This window comes from Oryctolagus cuniculus, chromosome 3 (assembly GCF_051225735.1).
Source record: "Oryctolagus cuniculus isolate XC-2025 breed Fujian yellow rabbit chromosome 3, ASM5122573v1, whole genome shotgun sequence".
Taxonomy (NCBI): domain Eukaryota; kingdom Metazoa; phylum Chordata; class Mammalia; order Lagomorpha; family Leporidae; genus Oryctolagus; species Oryctolagus cuniculus.
Window position 1 is genome coordinate 65,036,372 of NC_142869.1, and position 25,941 is coordinate 65,062,312.

A 25,941-nucleotide genomic window follows, 5' to 3' on the forward strand; every position below is an offset into this window, starting at 1 on the left:
CCAAGCAGGAGAGAAATGGGAGTCCCTATTCCCGGCCCTGTACGCCACCACTGGAGGAGGAACACTCCTCTCCCTCCTGCCTTACTGTGGAGCACTGGCTTGGCACCTCTGGGAAGAAGAGGTGACCCATGAGGGGAAGGCCAATAGTAGGGGCTTTGAGGCAGGGTGACTGACTCAGGGTCCAGGGCTGGAAAAGGCCACCGGACTCCAGGGAGAACCCAAGTGAGATCCCATAGCAGCAGCTCGGGGTAGCTTGAGAGCTGAGGTGCCACTGCCCAAGCCATGGGCAGAACTTTGCCTGACACTGTTGGCAGTGGCCAAAGATAGCATGTGTGAGTTGAGAGAAAAGCTGGCCCACGAAGACCCCCAGTTAAGTCACAAGTGGCAGCTTGCCCCAGGGCTGCAGAGGCCCTCTTGGCGAGGCCAGGGAGAAGTCACGGAAGTCAGAGCAGGGGTGTGCTCCCGGGTGCAGCTTCCAGCTTGAAGTAGGACACACTCGTTCTTCACGAGAGACTATCAAAGAATTGGGTCAAGAGAGATTTTGAAGGCTGTCCTTCTAAGGCCACCTTGGCTCGCCTGGGGCCTAGTTGGGGCCTAGGCTCAGCCACAGTCCTGGAGCCCAAATCAGAGGGCACAAGCAGAAGAAGGGGTGGTATGGGGCAGGGCGGGGCTCTCTGGCCCCCTCCACTGCTCTCTGGACCCAGATGTCAAGAGGCTGAAGAGGGTTCTTGCCCTGTGCCTACAGAAGAATGGGAAGGAGCAGCTGAGTAGGAGGTCAGGGTGGTGTTGGCGAAGGTGGCTGGGCTGGGGGACCTGCAGCCACTGGGACCTGCAGCCTTCTGCAGGAGTGCAAGACCTGCCCGTGTGTGGGTGTCAGGCCTCCCCTGGGGGCACTGCCCACTGAGGAGCGGGGGGGGGGGACACTTTGCTCCTGGGTTTGGCCTTTACACATGAAGGTGCCTCTGAAGCCAGGACGGTGATGGCCTAGATCCCTTGGGCGTGCTACAACTTGTCTGACCAATCCTCTGCCTTGTCTGCCACAGAATTCAAGCACTGGGTGAACCCAATTTCTCTCAGTTCTGAAAACCTAGGCCTGATTGTTGAGCAGAAAATCAGCACAACGATAATAAGGAATATGCATGGAATTCTAACGTGCCAGGGAGTTCAAAGTACTTACCCCATGAGCTAATGTATCTAAGAGCTAGTGTCGTGCCTGGTGCTTTGTACTGCACAACCTTTGATGGTAGTTACTATCCCTGCTTTTGAAACAAGGAAACGGGCCCAGAGTTTGTCCTACTTGCCAAAGGTCCCCCAGCAGGTAAGTGGTAGAGTATGAATTTGAACTAAAGACAGTCTGAACTCAGGGCTTGCCTTCTTTGTAATCTTTGAGCCAAAAGTAAAGGATCCATGCTCTGTCCCTAAAATGGAAGCAATTATTCAGCCTATAGGTAGTGACCTTTTAAGAAAAAGAAAAAAAAAAAAAAGGTGGATGGAGCTCTGGGGGATGCCTAGCTGTAGAGGAAGAAGAGAGGAGATTTGGTCTTTGGGGAACAAAGAACCAGAGCTGGAGCAGGAGAGAGCGAGTCCCTTGACGAAGCTAATCTCAGACAAAAGTGTGCATCCTAATTGCCCTGAGGGAGATGTTTCCAAAATGCGGTCCCGAGTAGCCCTGTCTCTGTACCTATAGCCTTTCTGATTCCGGTGCGGCAGGCGTGGGGTGCGCCCCACAAACCTGCATCACAAAAAAAGATTTGGATGCAGCTCTGCACTGCGAACCACTGCCCTAAAGCAGGGAGAGGAAGCCGCCAGGGATGCCTTGCCAGGAGACAATGGGAGATCCGCGGGGTCGGGTCAGGGTCAGCGGCTGCAGTTCAGCGTCTCCGCTGGTGCCGGAAACACCCGCCCGGAGCCCACTGAAGGCCGCCGACAGGCAAAGAGGTGTGTGGGTGGTGTGACAGTAGGCACGCTCTTCAGGGTAGGTCTCAGCACGTGGGATTTGCCCCAGGCGCTCAGTCTCCAGAGAGTCCCAGGACCCAGGCCCTGTTCTAAGGCAGCAGCGGGGAGGCACAGCGGCTCGCTGCAGGAGGAACGCGGGCCGTGGATTGGGGTGCAGCTGCCCCCTCCCCCACAACATGGAAGTTGTGCGCCCAGGATTGCAGCGCACAGAAATCGCGCCCTCTCCGGGAGGGCGGAGAAAACGAGGTGGCCGCCACCCTAGCACCTCCCTCCAGGCGCCCGGGCCTCAGCGCTGCCTCCACTGCCCTTCCGGGACTGCGGACCCCCTCCGGGGAGGCCCCACGTATTCTGCGCGCGGGGTGGAGCCCCCGAGCACGAGGGGCGGCTCACGTGTCCTCCCCTCCCCCGCCCGCTCCTGCAGGCGACATCTGCGGCCGCAGCGCAGCCGGCGAGACGCTTGTCCTACAGCGCCTCCTCCTGGACGAGGCGCCGGACAGCAGAGCAGGAAGACTCCGCCAGCCCCGGAAACCGAGGCAGGGGGCTTCCTCCGGCGGGCGCAGCTGTCCAGGCCCCAGAAGCAAGCCGCGCAGTGTCCCCGGGGGTGGCTGGAAGGAGTCGAGGGGGCCCCGAGGCCGCCTCTCACCGCCACCCCACTCCAACCCCCAGCGCAGAAGCAAGTTCGTGGCCCTTAAACGCGCATCCCTCATTAAGCAGGCGAGCCCAGGAGGAAAATCCCTCCAGTTTGTCGTTTATTTATTTATTTGCCTGCTCTCCGCTGAGCCGCCGGCCCCCACATAGCCCTAGAACGTGCTGCGCCGGCGTAACAAGATCCGGGAATGGCGGGGCAGAAAGATCGGCCTGAAGTTTGGCGGTTTGAACAGGCGCCAGAAGGGAGGGCCTTTTCCCAAAACAGACACGCCAGGGTGAAAAATCCCATTCACACCCCCCCCCCCCGGGTGACACACACAGTAACACCTGCAGGGAATTCTCTTTCCTCTAGCCACTGGCTGGTATTTGCAGCATACTGCTAACGCACGGATTTAAATCGGGGGAGGCGGTAAATCGTGAGGATTTGGAAATCAGGTGGTCAAGGGCAGAGCTGCCGGGCTATATTCAGAGGGAAGGCTGAACTGAAAGCAAGCCCAGCCGCGAATCCCGCCGGACACGTCGGGTTCCAGCTTCCAGCTCCGAGGCCACGCGCCCCCGCCCCCTGCCCGTGCTGCGGGAGGAATCCCGGGGTCGGGCCACTTCACTGCACATGCGCCAGGCACCCGGCGAGCGTGCGTGGCCGGCGCGCGGGGGCACCGAGCCGTGCCCGCGGCGTGCGCAGCGCCGTGCGGGGCGCGGCGGCGCGCACTGCTCCCGCGCCTAGCTGCAGAGGAGCCTGGAAGCCCCACGTCAAAGAGACAGGAAATGCGCTTTTCTGTCCCAGGAAAACCTGAATTAAAAACTTGGCCCGTCCTTTCCGATTTGCAAAGCCCTGTTCAGTGGTGCCAGTGGTCGCTTCTCGAGGTTGTCGTCTGGATCACACCCTGCCCACTCGGGGCACCACTTCCCTGATTTCGTCTATCCAGTCGGGGCCAGCCACCCTACCACGTCCAGGGAGCCCAGCTTCTCCCTCACCCTGCAAAGCCTTCACGACCAACGAACTAGTCCCCAGAAAGTGGGCATCTATTCATAGCGTGGCCCTAAATTGGGTTTGAATGAGAATTCCCAGCGGCCTCTCCGCAGCTTCCGGCGCCCCTGCACACCCTGCCCGGCGGCCGCCGCCGCACTGCGGCGAGGCCGTAAATACCTCTAACAGCTGCCTGCCAGCCCAGGGTGAAATACTGTCTTTGTTCCGATTTCCCTGTGTCTCGAGCTCTGAGAACGGAACTCTGCCGAAATACGTTGACTTGGAGGAACACGCGAGGGGCAGCGTGCTCGGCGGCCTGCCCCGGTGCGTGGCCGTGTGTGTGGCGGCGCCGCAAGCCCGGGTCGCAAGCCCAGCAGCCAGCCTGGCCCGGCGTCCCCGAGGCCTGGACGTGCCACCGGCTCCCTCATGCAGAAACAGACCGAGGTTCGGGCCCACGGCGCTGGGAGTTGCGCTTCCGGGCTGCTGAGCTCGCGGAGCTGCAGTGCTTTCCATTTTGTTTCATTTTGTTGTGTTAAGAGACAATGGAGGCTTTTCCGGCCTCAGCCACAGCGTTCCCAGTCCCCTCTTGGACTGCATGGCCCGGGTTCAAATGCAGTCTGCAGATTATTTATTCCCTGAGATGCAACCGGCCGTTTCTTTACAACAAGCTCTTCATGCGACCAAGGGGGCTTACAAAGAGCCCCTCAGTCCTCCGTGTCTGCCCAGGACACCACCCTCTGCTGCGTCATCGGACCTGCGGCTCGCCCACGTCTTTAGTCGCCCGGGGGCGCTGGGCCACCAGACCTAGGGACAAGCGACCTAGGCTCTGAACACAGGGTTTGTCCATCGGCGCCCCAACTCCACCCCGTCCCCACCCCACCCCACCCCTGCCGATGCAGGGGCTGCTCTGGCGGGGCCTAGGAACCCTGATCCGGGAGCCTGCTGCTCAGTACGCAATGCGTTTTAACGACAACGAAGACTAGTTTTAGCAGCCGTGGTACCCGAGGTGGGGAAATAGTGACAAAATACAGACGTTCCAATTAAAAAAAAAAAAAAGTCATCTATGAGTTTCTTATGAATGATCAGTTCCTGATCCAGGAGAACCTCGCGCACATCAACTGGCCACAAATTGTGGTCCTCCATTTTGAAAAGGGCGTGATTGCATCTCTAATAACTAAAAATGATCAAGATGTCATTTATTGTTCAGAAACACTGTCACAGCGGACTACTCGGGGCCCAATACGTTCGGATTCGCCGCTGGGTGCTTTGGGCCGACACCCGCCACGGCGCAGGCCTGCCCTGTGCGCAATGCGGCAGATTGTGCAAGGGTTTCACGACTTCACCGCGCGATCACGAGGGAATGGGCCACAGGATTTTCGACCTGCACCGTCAGGTGCCACTCAAAACCGGCGTGACGAAACTGCAATTTGTGGCTTTTTTATTTTCTACGAAGGTTTTTTTTTTTTCCTTTACGCATGTTTTGGTTCAGTAGCTTTGAAGTAAAGGGTAAAAATGTTGCTGTATAATATTTATTGATAGGCAAAGAAAACAATACATTTACAAAGAGAAAAGACTTTTTCTTTTCCTGCTCTGGTAAATGAAAAACACACGCGATGTTTGAACTCAGAAATGCTTTGCATTTCTGAAATGTCTATTGGGTTTTCCCCCCAAACCTACACCAGATTCTCTGATACTATTATCACCCTCCCCCCACCCCCGCATTCATTTTGTGACATAAAATCATTCAAATTCACCTGACGGATTAACGTATGTGGAAGGAATCAATCCAGACTGGTTACAGAAATTCTGTGAGAACTAGAGAAACCTTTAAGAATATTTCAGATTGCATCTTACGCAAGGCCCAATCAACCATAAACCCTAGAAATTAGCCGGCATCATTCACCAAAACCTACATTTAAAAATCAGGCACACCCGGAATACCAGAACCCACCCCACCCCCACCCAAGCCCCAATCCTTTAAAAAAAAATCACACACAAAAACACCTGTTAGCCTCTCTGGTACCTCTGACCACAGACAAACCGCAAAGCCACTGTTGTGTACTAGAGGGTGCCTTTTGCGACCCGCCAGCGAGGCTGAGGTGGACAGAAACCGTCGTCACGCCCTTCTTCCCGGGGGGCCGCGAGTGCTCTCCACCCAGCCCGCGACACGCTTCTCTGGAGAAAATGGGGCTTCTCCCCTCGACTTCTGAGCGCTGCCCGACCCCACCCGGAGCCCCAGGGGACGTCCTGGGGCTGGAGGGACCAGGGGACAGGGGACCAGCGACCCCCAGGTTCCGGGGGACGGCAGAGAGGGCCCGCCCGGCTCCCGAGCTGCACCCGGCGGTCGGCGCCCTGGGCTTCCCGCTGGCAGTGCTGGGGCGCGGAGAGTGGGCGACTCTTACCCGGAGGCTGCCGAGCTGCAGGCGGCGGTCGGCCCGGGCGGCTGCTGTAATCCATTAGGCGCTGCCGGCCTTGGCGCACTCCCGGCGGCAGCGAGCAGCTCATGCTGGAGAGGGAACCGCGTCGGAGGCGCGGGGCCGCAGTCACCCGTAGCCGGCCGGCTGCTCCCGGCAGGCGGTGTCAGCGCCGGCGGGGGGCTCGGCGCCTGGGGCTTCTTCCGGGCTCCCCCGCCGGGCTCTCCGCCGGCTCCGGAGGCAGCCGCGGGGAGGTCAGGCTGGGCGCCGGGCGGGAGCCGAGGCCGCTGCGGACCCCGCAATCCCGCAGCCGGCGACTGGAGCCCACCTCTGCAGAGACAAAGGTTAGAAAAAGAGGGGGTGAGGCTCTGGGAAAGCAGAATGCGGGGGAAAATTCGCCTGGGAAATCAGGAAAAAGGCCGTGAAGGAGAGCGGCGCCTGCACATGACCAGCCGCAGCCAATGACGACCGCAAATAGGTCATAAAAAGGTCTATTACCAAGTTGTAAATTTTCTTCAAACAAAAAGGAATTTACTGCAATTCCTTGCGGATTTTGCACATACAGCTCGCAAGCGCCATGTTTTTCCTCTCTATCTCTCCCTCTCTTCTCTCTTCTCCTTCCTCTCTCGCTCCCTCCCTTCTTTCCTTTTCTCTCTTTCTCTGTCCCTCTCCTTTCCCTCAGTTAGCTCCCTAGTGTTCGTTTTCCTGTCTCTTCCTCTCCTCTTTTCCAGGAATTATTTGGTGTTTTTTTTTGGGGGGGGGATTTGCTGGGCTCCACGTCTCTGCGTAGCGAGCCACTGCGTGGGAGGGAAGCATGAGCTCCGTGCGGCTCCCGCGATCCCCGAGGACACCCCCGCCCCCCACCTCTAGCCTTTCTGGGGCGCGTGGCCTCTCCTGCTCCCCGCCCCCCCCCCCCCCGCGGAAGGGCCGCCAAGCACTTTCGGTTTTTGCCCCCTTGCTTCTCCCATCAAGCCAACACCAGTGGTCTTGCGCAGAAAACCTGGGCTCTGCAGGCCAAGAAAGCGCCCCCTCCCTCTGTTCCGACATAAACTGGGGTCCCTCCCATTTCCTGGGGTGGTAGGAGGGTCGACGACCCGCTCCAAGGCCGGAAATGGCTTCAGGTGCTTGTCAACCTATCTGTCCACAATACCCTCGGAGCGCAGGCTGCCGGGTGCTTGTCCCCACGGAGGCATCCTCCCTCCCGTACAGGCTCAGCTTAGGGGGGAAGCAACCTTTCTGAAACCCCTCACTTTAGGTTCCCTCTGAGAACAGTTCTTATTCTTATGGAATTTAATTCTAGTTACCCCCTTTTCCTCCCCTCCCCCAAATGACTGTCCGTGGAGAAGCCTGCGCACTGCAGCACTGAAGAAGGGCTGCATTTGTCCAGGAAAGGTGTGGCTCTCCAAAATCAGCCCAGAAAAAAATGTCTGATTCTTTTTCCTCAAAGGCAGGCATCACATCCCCTTTGTGTTTTTCATAGGAACTGCTCCGGTGAGCTCCCCTGTCCCTGAAATGAAATTGGCTGGCCCCCAGCAGTGCCTTTGTGGAACAGGGCTGTGCAGGCTTCTGCACCTGTGTCAGAGATAAGCCCCGCCCCCGCCCCACCCAGTCCTTTCCGAGGTAGCCTTTTTAGATTGCTGGTCTATATGTTTATAAAGCTTCGCAGTGAGTGCCTGTGCCTAAGTTCTCTGCTATGGACATCTTCCCAGTCAGTAAATACCTGGGTGGTGGTAGACTTCAGCACCCTCTGGGGCAGGCCATTTGTATCCTATGACCTGAGATGATTTTTGATTAGACTTCTGTTGTCATCTGTCAGCAAAAGTCATCCTCTTTCCAGAAAAGCCAGTGGGCCCTAACCTTGCTGCAGGGAGCCACACAGCAGCCGGGGTCTATTAAAATGTCCTCACTCCTCCTTTGTACCCCTCTAGATGCCCAAGGCGTCAGCAGGCGCCAGGAAGCAGAGGACACAGCTGGGGTGTGAAATAGCAATACCTGCATTGATGAATAAAACGGCATTTTTTAAATTACATAAGCGAATGAGGCAAGTTGTTGGGCCCTCCCAAGTCCAGAACACTTTACACTGCTCTATACATAAGGAACTGAGTAAAGCGATTGCTCAATTCTAGGTCTTTTTGAGAAATAATTTCAATCATCATTTTGGCTCATTATCTTCTCCCCTTTTACCCACACAAAAGCTTTATGGCTCTCCTTTTCAGCTTGGGAATGAGGACTGGGCAGACTCAGCACTGAAAGAGCAGCCATATTTGCACACTTGTCCCCCTGTGCGGAGGTAGACAACATACCGGGCTTTGTGGAACCTCACACAATGGCGTCTCTAAACTGACTTTTCTCTAGAAACCACTGAGACCCACATCCTTCTATTGTGTGTTTCTGGTGCTTGCAAACAGAGAACCTAAATCACTCAAGGCGTGATTCTTTCATTCACTGCTCACATTGGAGGGTCCTATTTTTCTCTAAGCAGGCTGCAGTAGTCCAGAGCAGAAAAGCACCACCACCGCCCGGGTTTGCAAAGTGTTCTCTGAAGGTTTATGCAAATTTCTGCAGCAAAAATGTCTGCATGTTGCCTCAGTGCAAATGTTGCAAATTTGAGTCGGTCCGAAGGGCTTCTTGTGCACTCCCCACTGCCAGTCTGTGTCCATGAAACAAGACAGGCTATTCTAAGATAGAAGGTGGCGAGTGTGTGTGTGTTGTGTCATTCCTCAAGGTCTTTATTTGGAGACAAATCCACGTCCTTTCCCAACTACAAAACACACACACCTATGTTTGTAGACAACATTTTCTGCACTTGTGTCATCTGTGGATATGTACAAATTCACATTCTCAAATCTAGGAAATACTGCCACTGAAGCATTTTTTGTACATTAGCTGCATGGTTAATGGAGCCGATGGGGCCAGAAGTACACTTCCACGGCAGCACAGAACGCTAAGGAAGTGACATTTTTATCTCCTCTTGATTTCCACACCCACCCATGCACTAGGAACCCTCACCTGATAATAAGGTGACATACGGGGAGCGTTCTGTGTGAGAGACAGCAAGTTTTGCTGATATAAACAGAAATCGCTTCCATCAAGGGCAGCTGGAGTTTAGCCAGCACCAGTCTTTGGACAGTGTATGCCCAAGGCTGTTCCCCGGCCATGGTCTTGGCCAGCCCTTGGCATCCTTGCTCTGCACAGCCAACAGCACCCAGAGCAAAAGCAGTCCCAAATCCAGCTTGTGCATTTGCAGCTGTCTCCTCCTGTGCAAATGCTTAAGCCCCTAGCTACCCGTGACTTAAAACTGTCTTTCCTGGCTTAGGTCGGCAAATGTCACAGCCATGGAGTCTTCCCGAGGTGGGGGCTGGGGGTTGGGGGGTGGAAGCCAAGGTGCTGCATTGCCTCTGACCTGGCCGATGCCAGACGTTTCTCAGTCTGTGAAGCATCAGGCAAACAGCCCGCTAACACCTGAAGGGCTGACGCTGGCCCCAAACTAAAGGATTCCATTTTCTTACCTGTTCAATAAAAACTATCCTAGAGATTTAAAAAGTGCTTCTTTAGAAATAAATGAAGCTAGATAAGCAGAGAGCTCCTCCCTGTCTACCTAATAAAGGCGCTTTCTCATTTTCAGAGAGAAATATTTCTTTACTTGTATTTCTCTTCTCTCCCTCCCTTCATCCCCCCCCCCCCTCCTAAAGTGGCAGCTGCAGGAGCAGCCTCCAATGGGAAATGGATATCTTGTTAACAACAGATGCCAAGCCCCAGCATCAACCCGGACGGGTGCAGTGGAGTAAGCTCTGGTGTAACCTGGACTCTGGGTTGTCCCCCACTGGGCCCACAACTCTAGTCCTTTTCAAAGTTCAAAGCTTTCACAGTATCTTAGCAGGATTATTTAGAGCAAGATGGAGTAAGGATAGCCTACCCAGCCCTCTCAGGAATGACAGCTCCCTCCCAGCTGAGGGACGTGTGTAACCCTCGTCCTTTTCTCATCAAAGAGAAGCCCTGAGCCTGGAGCAAGTCCTTCCCCAGCGCCCAGCGCATTGTTTGTGACTCAAGAAAGGGGGCATCTGCGGTGGCGCTCAAAGACACTGCCTCTAGGAAGACGTTCACTTCTTTATTCAGGAGCTAGCTTTGTAACCGAGCGGTTGTTTACACTAGGATTTTTCTGCGTTGGTTTCAAATAGGTGAGGCCATCATTTTCCTGAGGAACAGCAGAGGACGTACCAACCGACATCTGGAGACAGGCACAGCGAGGAGGGTTAAAAGGAGTGTGCAAACGCAGCGAAGGCATACAAATAAATATGGCACCTACTCAAAAACTGGAATCGCAGCGCAGCCCCGCCGTGGAGAGAGACCGATTTCAGGCGAACACAGGCGCGGTTCAAAACGAAAGCAAGTTGAGAAAGGAGAGGCACTCCACGCGGCAGCTCACCCAAGTGAGAAGTTAACGAGCGAAAATGTCACAATTGGTTTTTCAAGTATTTGTTCACTTTCAGTTAGTTATTTGCCATAATTTGCATGGATGAGAGAAGAGTGACTTTGACGTTGTCCTCACACTTTCGTCACTGGCCCAACAATTTTCCTGAAGTTTAAAGGAGCTGCAAAGCTGCCCTCACTCGCCAGCTGCCATGTGCTTTTCAAATATTTGGCCCAGACATTTCCCCGAGATATTACATTTACAAAGTACTAAAAACAAAACAAAACACCCTTTTACAAGTAAACAAAAGGCACCCGAACCATTATAAAAGCAGAAAGAGAAAACCATAAATAATGTTTTAATCAAATAATATAAAGTACATATTCTGCAGGCATAATTCTTTTTAAAATTAATAGATTTACTTTAATTTACTCACCATAAAGAAAAGATTTAAAATGTTCAAGTGCACTTGATTGATTAATAAAGCATTTTATACTCAATTATTAGTGCTAATCATTAGGAAGTTTACGTTGTTGAGGAAAATCGCCAGTTCAGACATTAAAAACTATCATTACAAAAACTATGGCTACAAAGTCAGTATCAAATTACCCTTTCATAGGACAGCTCAAGGACTGCTTCTCTGTGATACTAGAAACTTTAAAAACACCCACATTCCTTTCAAAGCGCAGAAATCTCAAGAGCAGTGGCATGAAGGTAGCTTGCAACACAGGTAAGCTCTTTTCCAACGAGGACCACAGGTGGGGCCCGCCAGCAAGGCTGGCCATTAGTTTTAACCGTCTGCGATAACACTTGGAGGTGGAAGTTAATCTGCTGGGCCTCCAGCCCCGTCTTCCTCTAGCTCTCCAGCTTCCTCTTTGGTCTCCCCGAGCTTCGCCTCCTGTCGGGAAATGGGAAATCTGTCCTTGTTGTTCTCCTTTTTCCACTTCATCCTCCTGTTCTGGAACCAGATTTTTACCTGTCTCTCCGTGAGGGCTAGGGCGTGGGAAACCTCGATTCTTCTTTTCCTGGTCAGATAAGGGTTAAAAAGGAATTCCTTTTCCAGCTCTAGGGTTTGGAACCGACTGTAGGTTTGTCTTCCTCTTCGTCTACCAGGAGCTGCTGATTAAAACAAAAACAAAAAAAAAGAGGGGGGAATAAAGGTTTTTAAAGTGTAATGGTGCCTCTGTAAGTTGCTTGGAGGTTTCTGAACAGGTCTAAGGGGTGAAACACTCAAGCTCTTTAGCGCTGATATATATAGGTGTGCAGGCAAGAGAGGCAGAGAGAAGGTCTTGACAATTATTCTGTCCCCATCAGCTTTACATGGTTTCTACTTTAAAAAAAAAAATGCCTGTATTACTTTATGAATAAGAGCCACTGTGGCTACACAAGAAGGAAAAGGAGGGGGAGAGGGAGAGGAAAGGGGAGTTTTAAAGCTAGAACGTGAGATGAAAGCAGATTTCTCTCCCTCTCCCCGCTTAAAAAAAAAAATGCATCCCAACCTTGTGGTCTCATCCAGGGAAACATTTGAGAAGGAGACGAGCTCTGATTTAAGTGGTCTGGGTCCTCGCCAATATTACCACTGGACGATTTACAGTCAGGATATTGTACCAGCTCGGCCTCTTGCTGGGTCGTAAAAATCGGCTGTCTCTGTAAGTTATCGTATCCGTAAAACTTCGCGGGCTCCCCGTGACAGGCAATCCCGCCGCAGGGGGGAGGCGGCGGCGGAGGCGGAGGCTGCGGGGGGGCGGCCTGGTAGGCAGCGGCCGCGCTGCCCCCGCCGGGGTGGAAGTAGTCCTGGCCGGGCCCCGGGCCCGGGCCGCCCCCGGGCCCAGCGGGCGGCGGGGACGGGTGCGGGTGCGCGTGCGCCTGCGGGGGCGCGTGCGGGAAGCCGGCCGCGCTGTTGCCATAGAGCTGCAGGGCGGCGTGGCGGCCGCCGACCTCGGGCGCGAAGTGACAGTCGTAGTAAGAGGGATTGATGGCCTCGCCCGCCGCCGCCGCCGCCGCCGCCGCCGCTGCGGCCGCCGCCTTGTACTTGGAGTACAGCGGGTTCACGAAGTACGAATTCATCCGGGCGACGGCGAGGGCGGCGGCCGGGGCCGAGCGGGCAGCGAGCGCGTCTGGGCTCGGCCGCACTGCCGCGGGGGCCGCTGGGGCCGCGAGGCTACGTCGCTGCCGCCGCCGCCGCCGCTGCTGCCGCCCGCCCGCCCGCCCGCGTCGCCTCTGAGGCCCGGCAGCCGCGGGCGCTCGACTACTGGGCGTTCATGCCCAGCGCTCGCGCCCGCCGCCCCGGCCTTGCGCCGCCTCCCTCGCGGGTCGCGGGGCCTCGCCCAGCCCCCGCGCGCCACCGCCCGCCCGGCCTCTCCCGGCGCGCGCCGGCTCGGCCGCAATATAATCGCCGACGCCCCGGGTGACCTGCCCCGCTGCCTTCACTGTTTCCTCTCAGGCACCAGGCGGCCCTAGCGCACCGGGACAAGAAAAAAAAAAAAAAAAAGTGCGCCCGGCCCACGGGGACACACTCTGGCTTCGGCTTACAAACCCCCACTCTGGAGGGAAAAGCAAAAAAAAAAAAAAAAAGCACAACGCGCTCTGCCCGCCGCCGCCCCTCACCTCGCCCCCCCCGCGGCCCCCTCCCAACACTCGCGCCGCCACCGCCACCGCCGCCGCCGCCGCCGCGGCGGCTGCAGCCCCGGTGCGCGCCGACGAGGCATTTTCGCACCACGCCGCTCGAGCAGAGGCGGCGAGATGGGGGCGAGATAGGCGCGCGGAGGGATCCGCGGCGGCGAGCGGCGACGCCCGACGGGACGGCTCACGCCAGCCCGAAGATGCCTCCGCCGGCCTTAAAGGGGGCCCATAAAGCTGCACTGCCAAGGGCTGGCTTTGCCCCGGGCCCGAGAGGACGCGGGCCGCAGGCGGCGGGGAGGGGGCGCGGCGGAACCTTAGACTTGGGGGAGCCAGGGAGGCCACACCCAGGAGGCTGCGGAGTCCAGGGCTCCCTCCCAGAGCCGCTGGAACGGCCTAACAGATTGGCCGTGGCTTTCGCATCTGTGGCCACGCGCGCGCAGCGCAGGGAAGAGGGACAGGCGGTGTTGATGGACCGGACCGTGCGTTTGTTCGGGCCTATCTAAGTGGTTTGATGAAAGGCCGCAAGCGTGACCCCAAATCCTGGCGTTATCAAAGCCCTGCTTTTCCAGCCGAGTGGGCCCTGTGGAAATGAGATGTACATTTTACCCTTGACGCACTGCATGCCTGGCTGAGGCTCCCAGGTTAATTGATATTTAATGGAAATCATGTCCATGAATATAGTTTCCATCATTTCACCCTTGGTGGACGTCAGTACCAGGCGCAGGGCGGGAGGCTGGAGAATGCGGGCGGGGGTGGAGGGTGGAAACATTAGCATTGCCGAAGGAGTAAACACAAGAGGGGACAGAAATGTTGCCAGGCGGGAAGGGGGACCCACGCCGGTGTGGGTGGCATTGCCTTGGGCGCGACGTGTGGCTCCCGGGGCTCCGCGGACCTGCGCAGGCTGGGGGGGCCCGAGGCCCGCCCGTGCACCCGCGGAGCCCTGGGGCCGGCGTGCGGATCACGCCGGTTCCAGGCAGCGGCGGGCGGCCCCATCTCCCGCGAACAGCCTCGCCTGGGAAACAGCTGCCGAGAGAGCGGGCGCGGGCCTCAGCCTGAAGTTACCCCTTCTTCCGAAATAAAAAGATGCGCCCTAGGGCAGAGAAGCGGCCCGGGGCTGGCGGGCCAGTCGAGCGTGACTCGGCCAGGTGCTCCCAGTTTTCGCCGCTCTCCCCAAGCTGCCTGGCCTTCCGCCGCGCACGGGCTCCCCAACACACTCTTCTCTCTCCTCCTGTTTTCATGTCCAATAAATGCAGTGAGTCTTGGTTGTGCGTGTGTGTGTGTGTTTCCTCGCCTACTCGGGCTATTTCGTGGGTTCTTGAGCGCGCGGGGTGAAGTGTGGAAGCTCTGAGCCCCTCTTCCACGGAGATCACCCAGCGACGTGAGGGTGCCAGGCTTCTGGCCTGTCCTTGGGCACGGATCTGGCAGCCACGCCCGAGCCCTACGGGGGCGCTCGGGCTTCAGCTTAGCGCGCCACGACGGCTCTCCACGCCAAACGCGGGCGTCTGGCACCGCGGCCGGTCCCCAGGACGCGGCGGGCGAGCGCCTCCACCCAGCCCTCGTGCCCTGGGGGCCGGCCCTGCCCGTGCACGCGCGGCTGAGGTCGGAGCGGGCGGACTGATTATTTTTACACGTGGAGAAAATAAGGTCGAGAAGCAAAGGCATAGCGAGGACATAACGTGTCTGAATCAGTAATCTGCACAGGGAATGGCTGGAAGTGGCGAAGGTAAAGCTAAGACATCTGAGAAGATAAAAACATGCCTCACTGAATTCCTAAGTTACTACAGAGGGTGTGCGAAAGACTGTGATGGGGGTGGTGGAGGGCAAGGTTGGTGTTCTGTTTGCTTTTTGTTTGGGTTTTCCTGCAGGTTGTCGCCAGGTAAACTGTCTTTTAAGTCCTGACGGAACGAACTGATTCTGACAGTTAAGGATTTGTACTTGGACTTTGCAAATACCCAATTAATAGATTACTATTTTCAATAAAGCCTTTGGAGCTCACTTTGTAGTTGTGACTTTTTCTTTCGCTGTTTGTCTCCCGGTGTGCGAGAGGGTTTGGGAATGAAATGGGAAACAAACGGAACTGAGCTCAGATCTCAAAGCTACAGCGCACCTTCTAGAACTGCGAGGTTCCTGGGGCTGGGGTAAGACACCCAAACACCTTAAAATTCCTATCTACACATTCAGGCCTAATTCAGAAAACATTACCACACAACAATTCCTCTTCCAGCAAAAACAGTTTCTTTAAATTATTTAAGCGTCCTGTCTACAGTATTTATCGAAAAAGAGCACGACTTACTTCGTAAATAAAGACGTACGCTTTTACACATTTCTGTTTTGATAGAATGCATTGATTTACTATAACGTTTTATAGTTTCAGATGTGCTATAATCCAAATTTTCTGAAATCCCAACTGAGCCAAAATTTTATGCCTAACAAACACGACTGGAGAATTTAATAGTGCACACTTGTTTATTTTTTGGTTAAATTTATCCTAATTTGGGATTAAAAATAAGATTGTAAGTATTTTTAATCAAAACCTTACTCCGCCGCAAGTCCAGCTTTACGAGATCAGACAGTGGAGCAATAGCGCTCTCTAGTGGCCAAATGCCAACTCGAGCCCACTGAGTAACTTCCCCTTTTATTTGGCTCAAACCAATTCCAGTCTTGTTCTCTAGTTTGACTGGGGCTTGGACCGCTGACACTAATAATGCTTCATCTATTTGATTGTCAACAAGTCAAGTGCAGCAAACAGACTCCTGAATGCCGAGGATATTCTCATTTGTGCTCCCTAGAGCTTCCAGTAGCGACTTTTCCAAAAGCTTTCAGCCCTTCTTTTGCCAGACACCAGTAGAGCTCCATTCTATAATCAGCCAGCTGTGCCTTTTAAGCACAATTATAGGACAAGCTAGATTTAACAAAAATCACAAGTTTCTAAATATCAACTTTAGAGAGACTTTTTTTTTTTTTTCAGAGAAGCCAGGCACTTTGACAACTCCCCCCCCCCAAAAAAAAAGTGATAGAAGTCAAACATTGCATTTTATGTTTTCCTTTAAAGCTGTTGCTCTTCACACTAAATCATGAATATGTGCTTTATTAATTTTGTAATTTTAATAGCTTGGACCATTTAGCTGGGCAATTTGAGAGGGATCGAAGCCAAAGACGAAGCTTTCCGCTGCATCTCTGAATGGCTATTGGAAAGTCCCTGTTTAGCTTGAGTTAGTTTGAATCTATGAACAATAAATGGGATTTTAAAATTTTATATCAAAAGTCACCGACTGAACTGAATTGACTAAGCATTCCGCTTGAATTTTTCTTTTAAAAATAGCGGTTTAGATGCTTCCTGTGTGGTTAATCTTTTCTCTTATTTTAGAAAATACTTTCTGCCAGTTCAGGTGTAACGATTGTATTTTTATAAGAGAATAAATATAATTTTCAACCATATTTTTTGCTGCGAAGTTTGGAATGGAAGGCTGGATATTTCTGGGACAAGGCAGATGCTTCCTCCCCCCCACACCCTACCCCATCGAATATGGGAAGCTCTCCTCCAAGTAAGCGACTTAAGATCTTCCTACTCCTGGGTTTACAGGCCGATTTTTTAGAGAACAAGCGAGACCCCGTGCCTTACGCAAAAAATTATCAAGAGGCTCCCTCCCTGGGCTACTTCCCAATACCTGGCGTATTTTAAAAAGGAGAAAGACATCGTCTCCTCCTTCCTACCTCTCATTTTTATTTCTGAGGCGCCTACACCTCACCCAGGGGCGCCTAAGCCCCTGCGCCTCCTTGGTCCTACGCAGTCTCTCGTTGATATTTTATTGTCCAGATTTTAAGACCCAGTTTTGTCTGCGTTTTTCCTTCTCCCTCACAAACACAAACATCAAAATGAGATGGTTTCAAAGCGAAGCGCCTGGCCTGCAGTAAACTCATTACCTCCAGACGTCTCGCCGGCTCGATGGCTTTATGGCACCTTGGCTCTTCCTGTTTTCAAAGAGCTCTAGGTACCGGGCTGGCCGCAGGGGCGGGGGTCCGCAGCACCTTCTGCCGGATCTGGGCCTTGGCTTTCCCTCCCAGCCCCCCTCTGCTTTCCCTTCGGGTCTCCTCCTTCATCAGGATCCCCAAGATCTCCGTCACCGCCCCCGCCTTCCGCCCACCCTGGGCCGCCCGGCGCCGCCGCCGCCTCTGGGGCCTGCTATCGCCGTGCTGCGCGCTGCTCCGAACCCGCACTTACAATGACCTTCATATTAGCCCCTGAATGCAGCCCTCTGAGGGCCCAGCGTTGGGTGGGGAAAGGCGGGCAGTGGGCTGGGGGTGGCCGGGGAGGAGTGACTTGACCCGTTTTGATCCCTTAGGGTCACTTTGGGGCTCTGATGGGGAGGGGCGGAAGCGCGCAGGCTGAGCGGCCTGGACCTCCCGGAGCCAGCCAGCCCCTCCGACCTGGGGGAGTTGCTCCAGAATGCAGAGCTGGTCGTTCCCTTGTTTGGAGACAGGGCTGGAGCCTCCTTGAGTCCAGGAGGGCCTGGGGTGCCTGCCCACCCGCACCCCTGCCCTCTGCCCCTCCCCCCGCCCCGGTTCCTGCGGACTTGGCTGGGTGCTGCTGCCAGGGTGACACTGGGCTCGGGGCACAGAGTTCAGAAGGCGCTGGAAGCAGGCTGGGGTAGCCCCTGAGCCCCTGCCGCCACCCCTGGGCTGCGCCATGGGAGAGCCCTGGAGGTGGTCGCACCCCGGGTTTTTAGCAACGTCTCCCTCCCAGGGATGGGGCGCGAGTCCTGTAAGGGTGATATTTTGCAGACACAGAAAGCAGGCACACAAGGTTCAGGGCCAGCGTCTGGGCTCCATTGGATCAGGTCAGCATTTATTGGTAGGAAGCGGTAACATTTACAACTGGTCCTTGGGCAGGAACCGGGAGAGTCACCCGCCGCCGCCGCCCACGCGAGCTCGGCCCTCCCGGGGAGACAGCAGCTCCTCCACTGCACCCAGGGCAAACCCCCGACCCACCCGAGGCCCCCGTCGCCACGCTAGGCCTCACATGAGGTCTCCGCCGCCGAGGGCCCGAGGGCTCCCTGAGGGAAGGGGCTTCTGCAACCGGGGCAGCCCGGCTGGGCTTCGGCGCGGGGGTGTCGGTGCCGTCCCACTCGGCCTTGGTTCTCCGAAGTGGGGCGCGTTCAGGCCCCTGTCTGGGCGGCGTGGAGGGGTTGAGGGCTAAACTACAGCACTTTTCAACATGGGGGGAAATGTACACAGGACAGGAGAAGGCTCCTCAAACTAGCGTGCACTCACAAAATATAGCATTTCCGAAGGAACCAACGGAGCAGGAAAGGGAGGGAGTGGGAGCGGGGAAAGACCCCCCACAGCCACTTGGGTTCTCCACGACAGAAGCGAGCAAATACAGAGTCCCCCAAATACCTCACAGAGACCAACCACACAGTCACTTCTACCTAAAGCAAAACAAAACGGAAAGTCCGCGTCGCCGGAGAGTTTCTGGAAACCAAGCACCCACAAAGGGAGAAGCCCCCGCGGCCTCAGAGCGCTCCCGCCGCCGGCGCCACGCCGGGTCAGTCTCCTTTGGGACACTTCTCCTTGCTCATCTTTTTCATTTTCATCCTACGGTTCTGGAACCAGATTTTGACCTGTCTCTCGGTGAGGTTCAGAATCCTGGCCACCTCGTAGCGCCGGTCCCGGGTGAGGTACATGTTGAAGAGGAATTCCTTCTCCAGCTCTAGGGTCTGGTATTTGGTGTAGGGACAGCGCTTTTTCCGGGTGGAGCGAGCGTGGATCCAGTTCGCGGCGGGGTTGTCTACGCAGAGGGGGGTTTGGGAGTGAGGGGCGGAGGGGAGGCAAGGAGAGACGACAGGGTGGGGAAGAGAGGTCGTTAAATTAATTTCACCGAGGATGGCCGCTTTTCACAACTTGGGGGAATTATCATAAAAAGCCTAATGCCCGCGCTCTGTTTACCGTACAAGCCGCGCGCCCGGGGTAGGTGGTTATGGGAAGCTTTTTTATGGATGCGTGTTGCTCGCCTAGGCTTGGGTAGGCGTCTAGACGTTTTTATAGGTTAGTAAAACTATCAGTTTTGCACATTCGAGCCTTACAGGTTCCAGCAATAAATCAGGGGGCAATTTCTTTTGCACTTACTTGGGTCAAGTTGCTGCTGCGGCGGCTGCGGCTGCTTCTCCTCCTCCTTCAGCGGGCAGCCCGGGCTCGGGTGGTCGCTGCAAGCCGAGGGCTCCGACGAGCCGCCCGCCCCGGGCCCGGGTCCCCCCGCCGCCGCCGCTGCCGCCTTGTCCCGCAGGAACGAGTTGCACGAGAACTCGGGGCCGCCGCTCCCCTGGGACTCCCGGGCCGCGGAACACTCAGTCCGTTTGGAGGAGGAGGACGAGGAAGTGGAGGAGGAGGTGGAGGCGGCGGCCGCGGGGGCCGGGGCCGCTCCGGTTTCAGGCTTAATCCCGTAGTGGCGCCCGTTGGCTGGGCCGCCGGGGCCGGGGCCGGGGCCGGGGCCGGGGCTGGGACCAGGGCCCGGGCCGCCGCCTCCGCCACCACCGCCGCCGCCGCCGCCGCCACCGCCGCCCGGGAAGCCCGGCAGCGGCTCCATCCAGGAGCGCACGTAGCGGCCGGGCTCAGAGGCGGCGGCGGCCAGGGGCGGCGGGGGCACATACGGGTGGTAGAGGCCGCTCATCGCCGCCGCCGCCGGGGGCTGGGCGGGCACCGCGGACCACGAGGCGGAGAACACGGCCGATTTGGGGGCAAAACTACACGAGGCGAACTCAGCGGCGGCGGCGGCGGCAGGGCTCTCGGCCACACCTGCAGGCCGGCCCTGCGCGCCTGGCCCCGGCGGCCCGAAGCGCGCCGCGAACACCTCGTCGCCCTCATGGCCTATGAGCGAGTCCACGTAGTAGTTGCTGAGGGTGCCACTGGAGGACATTTTGAGGCGCCGCGCGCTCCCACCCAAGGTTACACTGCCCGCCGCCGAGCCGCTCCCCGCCGGCGCCGGAGCCGCCGACTAGTTCGCAGGCTGCAGCCTCCACCATTGGTCGCGCGGCCCACGTGATCATATTTACCAATACCAGGAGTAAATCAGTCCGCTAAACTGGGGGTTGCTGTGATTTAAAAAAAAAAAAAAAGAAAGAAAAAAATCATCATCAACATAAGCGCCGCAATTAGAGCACGCAGGCCCAGGTCCGTGCACCCGGCTCGGCGCCCGGACCCGGCCCAGCCCGGCCCGCCCGGTGGTGGCGGCTGGGACCACAGGCTCCACGGCGGCCGGAGGCGGCGCTGGGGACTATTTGTTCGCCTCCTCTTGAGGCTCTGGGTCCAGCAGTCTCGACCTCGGCGTTGGCTCCCCGGCTCCAGGGCCCCGAACCGTGCGTCCAGGGCGCACCCAGTGCTTGGCCAGAGCCCGGAGCAGCCGGGGGCGCGCAGAGCTGGGAGCCGCCGGAGGCAGGCGGGCCTTCGGGGGCGGCCCCCTGGCGCCCGCGGGGAGTTGTTCTCCCCTCGCCTCTCTCCCGACCCAAACCCACCCCCCTCCTCACCCAGACCCACACACACGCTCGCTCACAGCTTGTCGTGTTGTTTAAAACAGGTGGAAGACCTCTGTAATGATATTATGCCTTTCAATAAAAATTTTATGAGGTGTATTTGATTATAGATTAATGTGTCCCTAATAAAACGGACGGATGGAGCAGCTCCGAGGGCCCCCTCCCCCTGCCACACTCACACACGCCCGCGCAGCCACAACACCCCGACGTGAGGCGAGGCACACGCCGCGGCCTGCGGGACGAGCTGGGGCAGCAGGGCTCGCGGGCCGGGCCGGGCCCAACCAGGCGCGCCGGCGGCCGCCGCGGCGGGGGCTTCTGTGTGCCCTCGGGTGGGCCGGCGGGCGGTCGAGTCGGCACGGTGAAGACGGCGGCGGCCAGGGTGCCTCTCCTTCTCTGGGGCTGCCGGGAAGGCCCTGGAAGAGAACACGCCACAGGGCAGAACCCAAATACCAGCGCGGGCCCGCTCCCACCCGCCGCTCCGGCCCTGCCTCAGGCAGGCCGCCCGGAACCGCCGCTCCCAGGGCGCCGCTGCTTTGGCGCGGTGAGCCCGTGGAGGCCTCCGAGAGGATTCTGGGGAGCTGCAAAACCCTGCTGCACGGGCCAGGTCCTAGAGCCACTCCCTTCCCAATTTTTCCCCCCTTGCCTCCTGAGGTAAAGCTGGGCAGCCTTGAATCTGAGCGAAATGCCCATTGTCACTCCCAAATCCATGGTACAAAGCCTTGGGAGCCCGGCTGGAAGCCGAGACAAAAGCAGCTGCGGCGGCGCCGCCGGCGGAGGGCATATTCCTTGCTCTACAAGTTGCCCATCGCACCCGTGGAGGGCTCTCAGCCCACCTCCAGCCCAGGAAAGGAAGGGGGTAAATGGCTACTTATGGCCTGATTGATTGCCTTTGCCATTGGCTTTCTGATTTTGTTCCAGAGGGGCTGCGTTTGCTTGTAGCACAGGTTTTCCGCTGAGGCACGGCCCCTTATCCACAACTAATGGCGCTCCTCACAACGCTGGGAGAAACAGCCAAGTTGAAAGTACCCAACCAACGTGAAGTCTGGGCGAATCCTCTTCAGAGTTCTCAGTCTGGCACTGATGCAGATCTCGCCCTCTCCCTCCTCATCGCCCCCCCCTCCAGAAAATGACACCCCTAAAGGGTCTGTCTTTGAACGTGGGAAGGTTCTTGGCTTTTCGGAAGGAAGTTGGAAATTCTGAATAAATACTGAGTCCTAAAGGCTGCCAGAGCACCTACATGGATTGTACTTAGGGGGAAGAAGGCGACGGGAGTTTAAGGGAAAGAATCTGTTTTGTAAAACTCCTGAAAGCTGTTGGAGATTCTCGAATCTGCAGGCAGGACCTGGGACAACGAATTCGCTGTCAGCTCTTCCTCCCTTTTCTCTGGCAGGACTAGAAAAGCCTGGGTCCTCGGGGGATCTTTCAGAAGCGGGTGAAAGCCATGGCCTCCACGGGAAGTCAGGTTCACTTGCAAATTCTCTCTCAGTCACCTCTCAGGCATTTTCTTGCCTCAGTGGCTCAGGCAGCATTTTGTACTCAAATAGAGGGAGGACTGACAGGGGAGAATCTTTCCGTTTCTTCCTTTAAAAAAATTTCATGTGGGCCTCTAAAAGGTAATGGCTGAGCATAAAACCCTTCCACAAGGAAACCAAGGCAAAGTGGGATGGAAAAACTCACCCATCCTTGGCTTCGCTGGGGCCTGGCTGTCTTGCGCTTGGGGTAGGGCTGGGGATGAGGAAAAGGGGGCCAGAATTGGATGTGCTGCAATGCTAAGCCGCTGCTTTGTCTTGGCTCCGTAACCAAGGCCCCGCAGTTTCCAGGTGGGCAAGACTAATTTCAACCTAGCCCCTGATGATGGCTCGCCAGCCAGAAATCACCAAGATCCCACTGAAAGCATTAAAAAATAACATAACCAAAGCCAACGACAAGAAAACACAGATGGGGAAGCTGAGAGGGAAAAGCGGTGTGAGGCACGCACTTACTCACCAGGCTCCGGCTAGAGGAGGGAGGCTCAGACCCAGTGCGCGTGCAGTTACACTACCATCATTTAGGGTTGGGAGAGGAGAGAGGATTCCTCTTTGTCCCAATTATGAAAACTACACACCCAGGCTGATTACCACTCCACTCTCCCCACCTCTGCCAAATTCCAGCACCCTAGGCCTTTCTAGCTTTTTCCTCCCCTCTCCCTTCCTCTGCTCCTTATCACACCCCCACCCGCCTGCTCCAAACAGGCAGTTGAGTGTGAAGAGAATCTCACCAAAGGCGTTCATTTCCACCATAACATTTCCCTTTCAGAAAGCAGAGGGAGCAAACTCATTTCCAGAGTTTATTGCATTATACATGCGACCAGATCATGCACAGAAAGGACAGGTTGCTGTTGTACTTCTACCAGACCACAGATGCACCACAAGGGAAAGGCTACAAGGCATAAATTGTCAGTATTTCATCTCACCAAGGACAATTGCTAAGTTTATTTGTGAAAAGATACATTGTAATGTGCTTTTTTAGTCCCCCTCCCCCCAAAGCTTGTGGGTTTTCTTAAAATTTTTAAATATATATGTAATTTTAAAAGTACTGGATGTATTCAAAATGCCATGAGTTCATGGGCTAACCACACACAGAGACCTTTTGTGTTAGGAAGAACATGAATAAGTCACATTGCTGGATAGATGGATAGATGGATAAATGGGTGGATGGGTGGATGGATGGACAGATGGCTGCTCTACAGTTCCAATAAGTTAAGACCCAAATGAAAATGCGCAGTAATAGTTACCCTGCATTACGATGAAAAAAATAATAAATTACACGTGCTAAGTTTTTTAATATATATATATATATACTCATAGGGATTACAGATCACTTGCAGCACGAACAGAATGACCCCAAAGTCACATTCTAGCAGGAAAACAAAACAAAACAAAACAAAAAACAAAGAGCAATGAAGGTTTTGTTTCCGCCTTCCCAGTCCTCCAGTACTCGGCCCTGGAACGCGGTGCCCCCTCTCCGATCCTGGCCTCCCACCGGCCTCGGACCTAAGAAAAGGTGAGGTTGGCGGTCAGTTCTCGGATCCGGTTCTCTCGGCTCATCTTCTTGAGTTTCATTCGGCGGTTTTGAAACCAAATCTTGACCTGCCTGTCGGTGAGGTTAACGCTCTTACTGATCTCTAGGCGGCGCTCGCGGGTGAGGTACATATTGAACAAGAACTCTTTTTCTAATTCCAGCGTTTGGTGCTTAGTGTAAGGGCACCTCTTCTTTCTGCCACTCTTTGCAGTGAGCCAATTGCTGGTTGGAGTATCAGACTTGATTTCCTCTAACAAAATCAAAAGGAGAAGAAGAAAAAAAAATCAAGAATTTTTTTCTCTAAGTCTGTTCAAATGTACCCTTGGCCATGACCCTGCTGGCAGCCAGGCCGCTTTGGTAAATGCTGGTATTTTAATGTTACCTGCACGAGGTGGACCCTGGAAGGGGTTTGAAACTGATGCCAGATGAGATCTAAATGCCCAAAAGGACATGATGGGAGAACATCGCATCCCTTTCTCTCTCTCAACTTTCTGAAAACAACAGTACAATAGCAAACTTCCCAGGATCTCCTCAGTAACATTCCAAGTGGTCAGCTCCTGACAGGGCCACGGTGGAAGAAGCCACAGCCCGAACAAGCCTAGCAACCCCACTACTGCCTCCATCCCCACCTCTGCTGCTTCCCCTCCCCCGCCCCACTTGCCTGGGCAGCAGGGAACCCCGCAGCCAGGCTTATATGAGGCCATTCTATTTCACAAGGTAAGCGAGGAAGCAAGAACACCTTCTCCACCCTGTCTGACATTGTTGTACACTCTCCCCCAGAATCTCCTGACTTCTCATGCCTTCCTGTGCCCACACAAAAGCATCCCCTCAGACACGTAGCCCATACCGTGGCCCACCTCTGGGCGCTGGGGGAAAGGTTCAGGGTTCCTTCTCCAGAGCTAGAGCTCTGGCTCCTTGTCCTAGCCCAGCCTTACGGCTGGCCCTGCAGAGTGGGCAATGCGGTCCCATTCTTCTCCCTCCGCCTCTGCCCTCTTCACAGACGGATTGCAAAGCCTGCGGCAATTTCCCCAGACAAAGCCAAGGTTACCCAGCCCGGCAAAGGCAGGAAGCCGTGTTCCCCGATCCAAGCACCAACCAGCCCAGCCATCCCGTTCCCCTCGCCGCCCCTAAGCTCGCAGGATGCGGGGTGCACACACTAGAACACGAACACCGTGCCTTGGACCGCCTTAAAATGATCACTGGACGCAAGGCAAAACTGGGAATGCAAATCTGAGCAGGAGAAATGAGGCTCTGGGGCCGTGTTTACGAGCCGCAGGTCCCCTTTGCTCTCTTTTGTTGTGTTTCAGTCTAGCTCAGGAAAAATAAACCCAGCAAGCCTTTCCTCTGTCCGTGCGCCATCAGCGTGGGGCCAGGACTGGCGGGGAGGGCCAAGGCAGCGGGGAGAGAAGTGGGGACCATCTCAGGGCTGAGATTGCCCCCCTCTAAGTTCCGGCAGGAGCAGTACCTGCCAGGTCTGGCGCCCGCCGCCGCGGCAGCCTGTGCTCGGCTCTGGGCACCGCGGGCGGGCGCGCCCTCTCCGCTGGTTCCCGGGCTGCGCGCCCCGCTGGGGTGGCAACTCTGCTCATACCGACCTTTGCTTTCCTTCTCCTGCACTTCGGGACTGGACACGGAGACCTCAGCCAGGCAGCTCCTCTCTTCGGGAAGGCCGCCTTTGGCCTCCGGGCTCTCCACCTGGGAGACTTTGGTGGGCTCCTGGCCGCTCGCGGGCTCGTTCATCTTCTTTTCCATCTGCAGCTGGGCGGCGGAGAGCTGCGGCTTGGCCGCGCCACGAGGGTTGAGCTGGAGCATGACAGTGGAGCTGCCTTCGGGGCTGTTATTGTACTCTTGGGTTTTCCCGGTGGCGTAGGTCTGACTCAGTCTAAAATATCCAGGGACAGGAACCTCAGGGTTCTCAACGGGACAGGACTCGGGGACCAGCCTCTGGTACGAAGGGACCTCGGCAGAAATGAGTTTGTTGCGCTTATCAGAATACATGCAGCAATTGGATTCTTCTTTAATGTTGGTGGTGAAGGAGCAAGTGGGGACTTGCTGTGTAACAGGTTGCTCTATTCGACAAGATCTGTTCGGGTCTGTCCAACTGTCTACTTGAGGTATATAAGGATGCACATTCATACCCATATTTTGGTGGTTCACTTCTCTTTTGGCCAGAGACGGGAGCAGTCCACAGGTTTGCATTCCATAGGTCCCCATGTCTGCGCTAGGTGGTGGCATGTACATGCTGGCGCTGCTCGAATAAAAACTGTCACTCCTGCAGGCACTGATCAAGGAATCTACTAAAAAAGTATTAGCAGCAGGAGAGCTGTTGGGAAAGGACAT

The 25,941-nt window shown here is 55.8% G+C and overlaps 3 protein-coding genes across 6 annotated transcripts; all 3 read right to left on the reverse strand.

Annotated features, from left to right (window-relative positions):
• Window positions 1–10,080: 10,080 nt before the first annotated feature.
• HOXD8 (homeobox D8) lies at window positions 10,081–12,998 on the reverse strand. Of its 4 annotated transcripts, none has more exons than XM_017342946.4 (3): window positions 11,896–12,998; window positions 11,373–11,515; window positions 10,081–11,294 (listed from the first exon to the last, which is right to left on the reverse strand). In XM_017342946.4, the coding sequence occupies exons 1-3, from the start codon at window positions 12,461–12,463 to the stop codon at window positions 11,220–11,222; spliced, it is 786 nt and encodes a 261-aa protein (XP_017198435.4). In that variant the 5' UTR covers window positions 12,464–12,998; the 3' UTR covers window positions 10,081–11,219. The 4 variants fall into 4 exon arrangements, with proteins under 4 accessions (XP_017198435.4, XP_069927631.2, XP_008257000.4 ...); XM_070071530.2 differs by having other exon boundaries at window positions 11,373–11,512; window positions 11,896–12,995; XM_008258778.5 differs by having other exon boundaries at window positions 10,081–11,515; window positions 11,896–12,986.
• Window positions 12,999–17,823: 4,825 nt separating this feature from the next.
• HOXD9 (homeobox D9) lies at window positions 17,824–22,251 on the reverse strand. Its single transcript, XM_070071529.2, has 3 exons — window positions 20,724–22,251; window positions 19,145–20,106; window positions 17,824–18,806 (listed from the first exon to the last, which is right to left on the reverse strand). The coding sequence occupies exons 2-3, from the start codon at window positions 19,929–19,931 to the stop codon at window positions 18,565–18,567; spliced, it is 1,029 nt and encodes a 342-aa protein (XP_069927630.2). The 5' UTR covers window positions 19,932–20,106; window positions 20,724–22,251; the 3' UTR covers window positions 17,824–18,564.
• Window positions 22,252–23,576: 1,325 nt separating this feature from the next.
• Window positions 23,577–25,941, reverse strand: HOXD10 (homeobox D10). The gene is made up of 2 exons (NM_001206424.1): window positions 25,197–25,941; window positions 23,577–23,854 (listed from the first exon to the last, which is right to left on the reverse strand). The coding sequence occupies exons 1-2, from the start codon at window positions 25,939–25,941 to the stop codon at window positions 23,577–23,579; spliced, it is 1,023 nt and encodes a 340-aa protein (NP_001193353.1).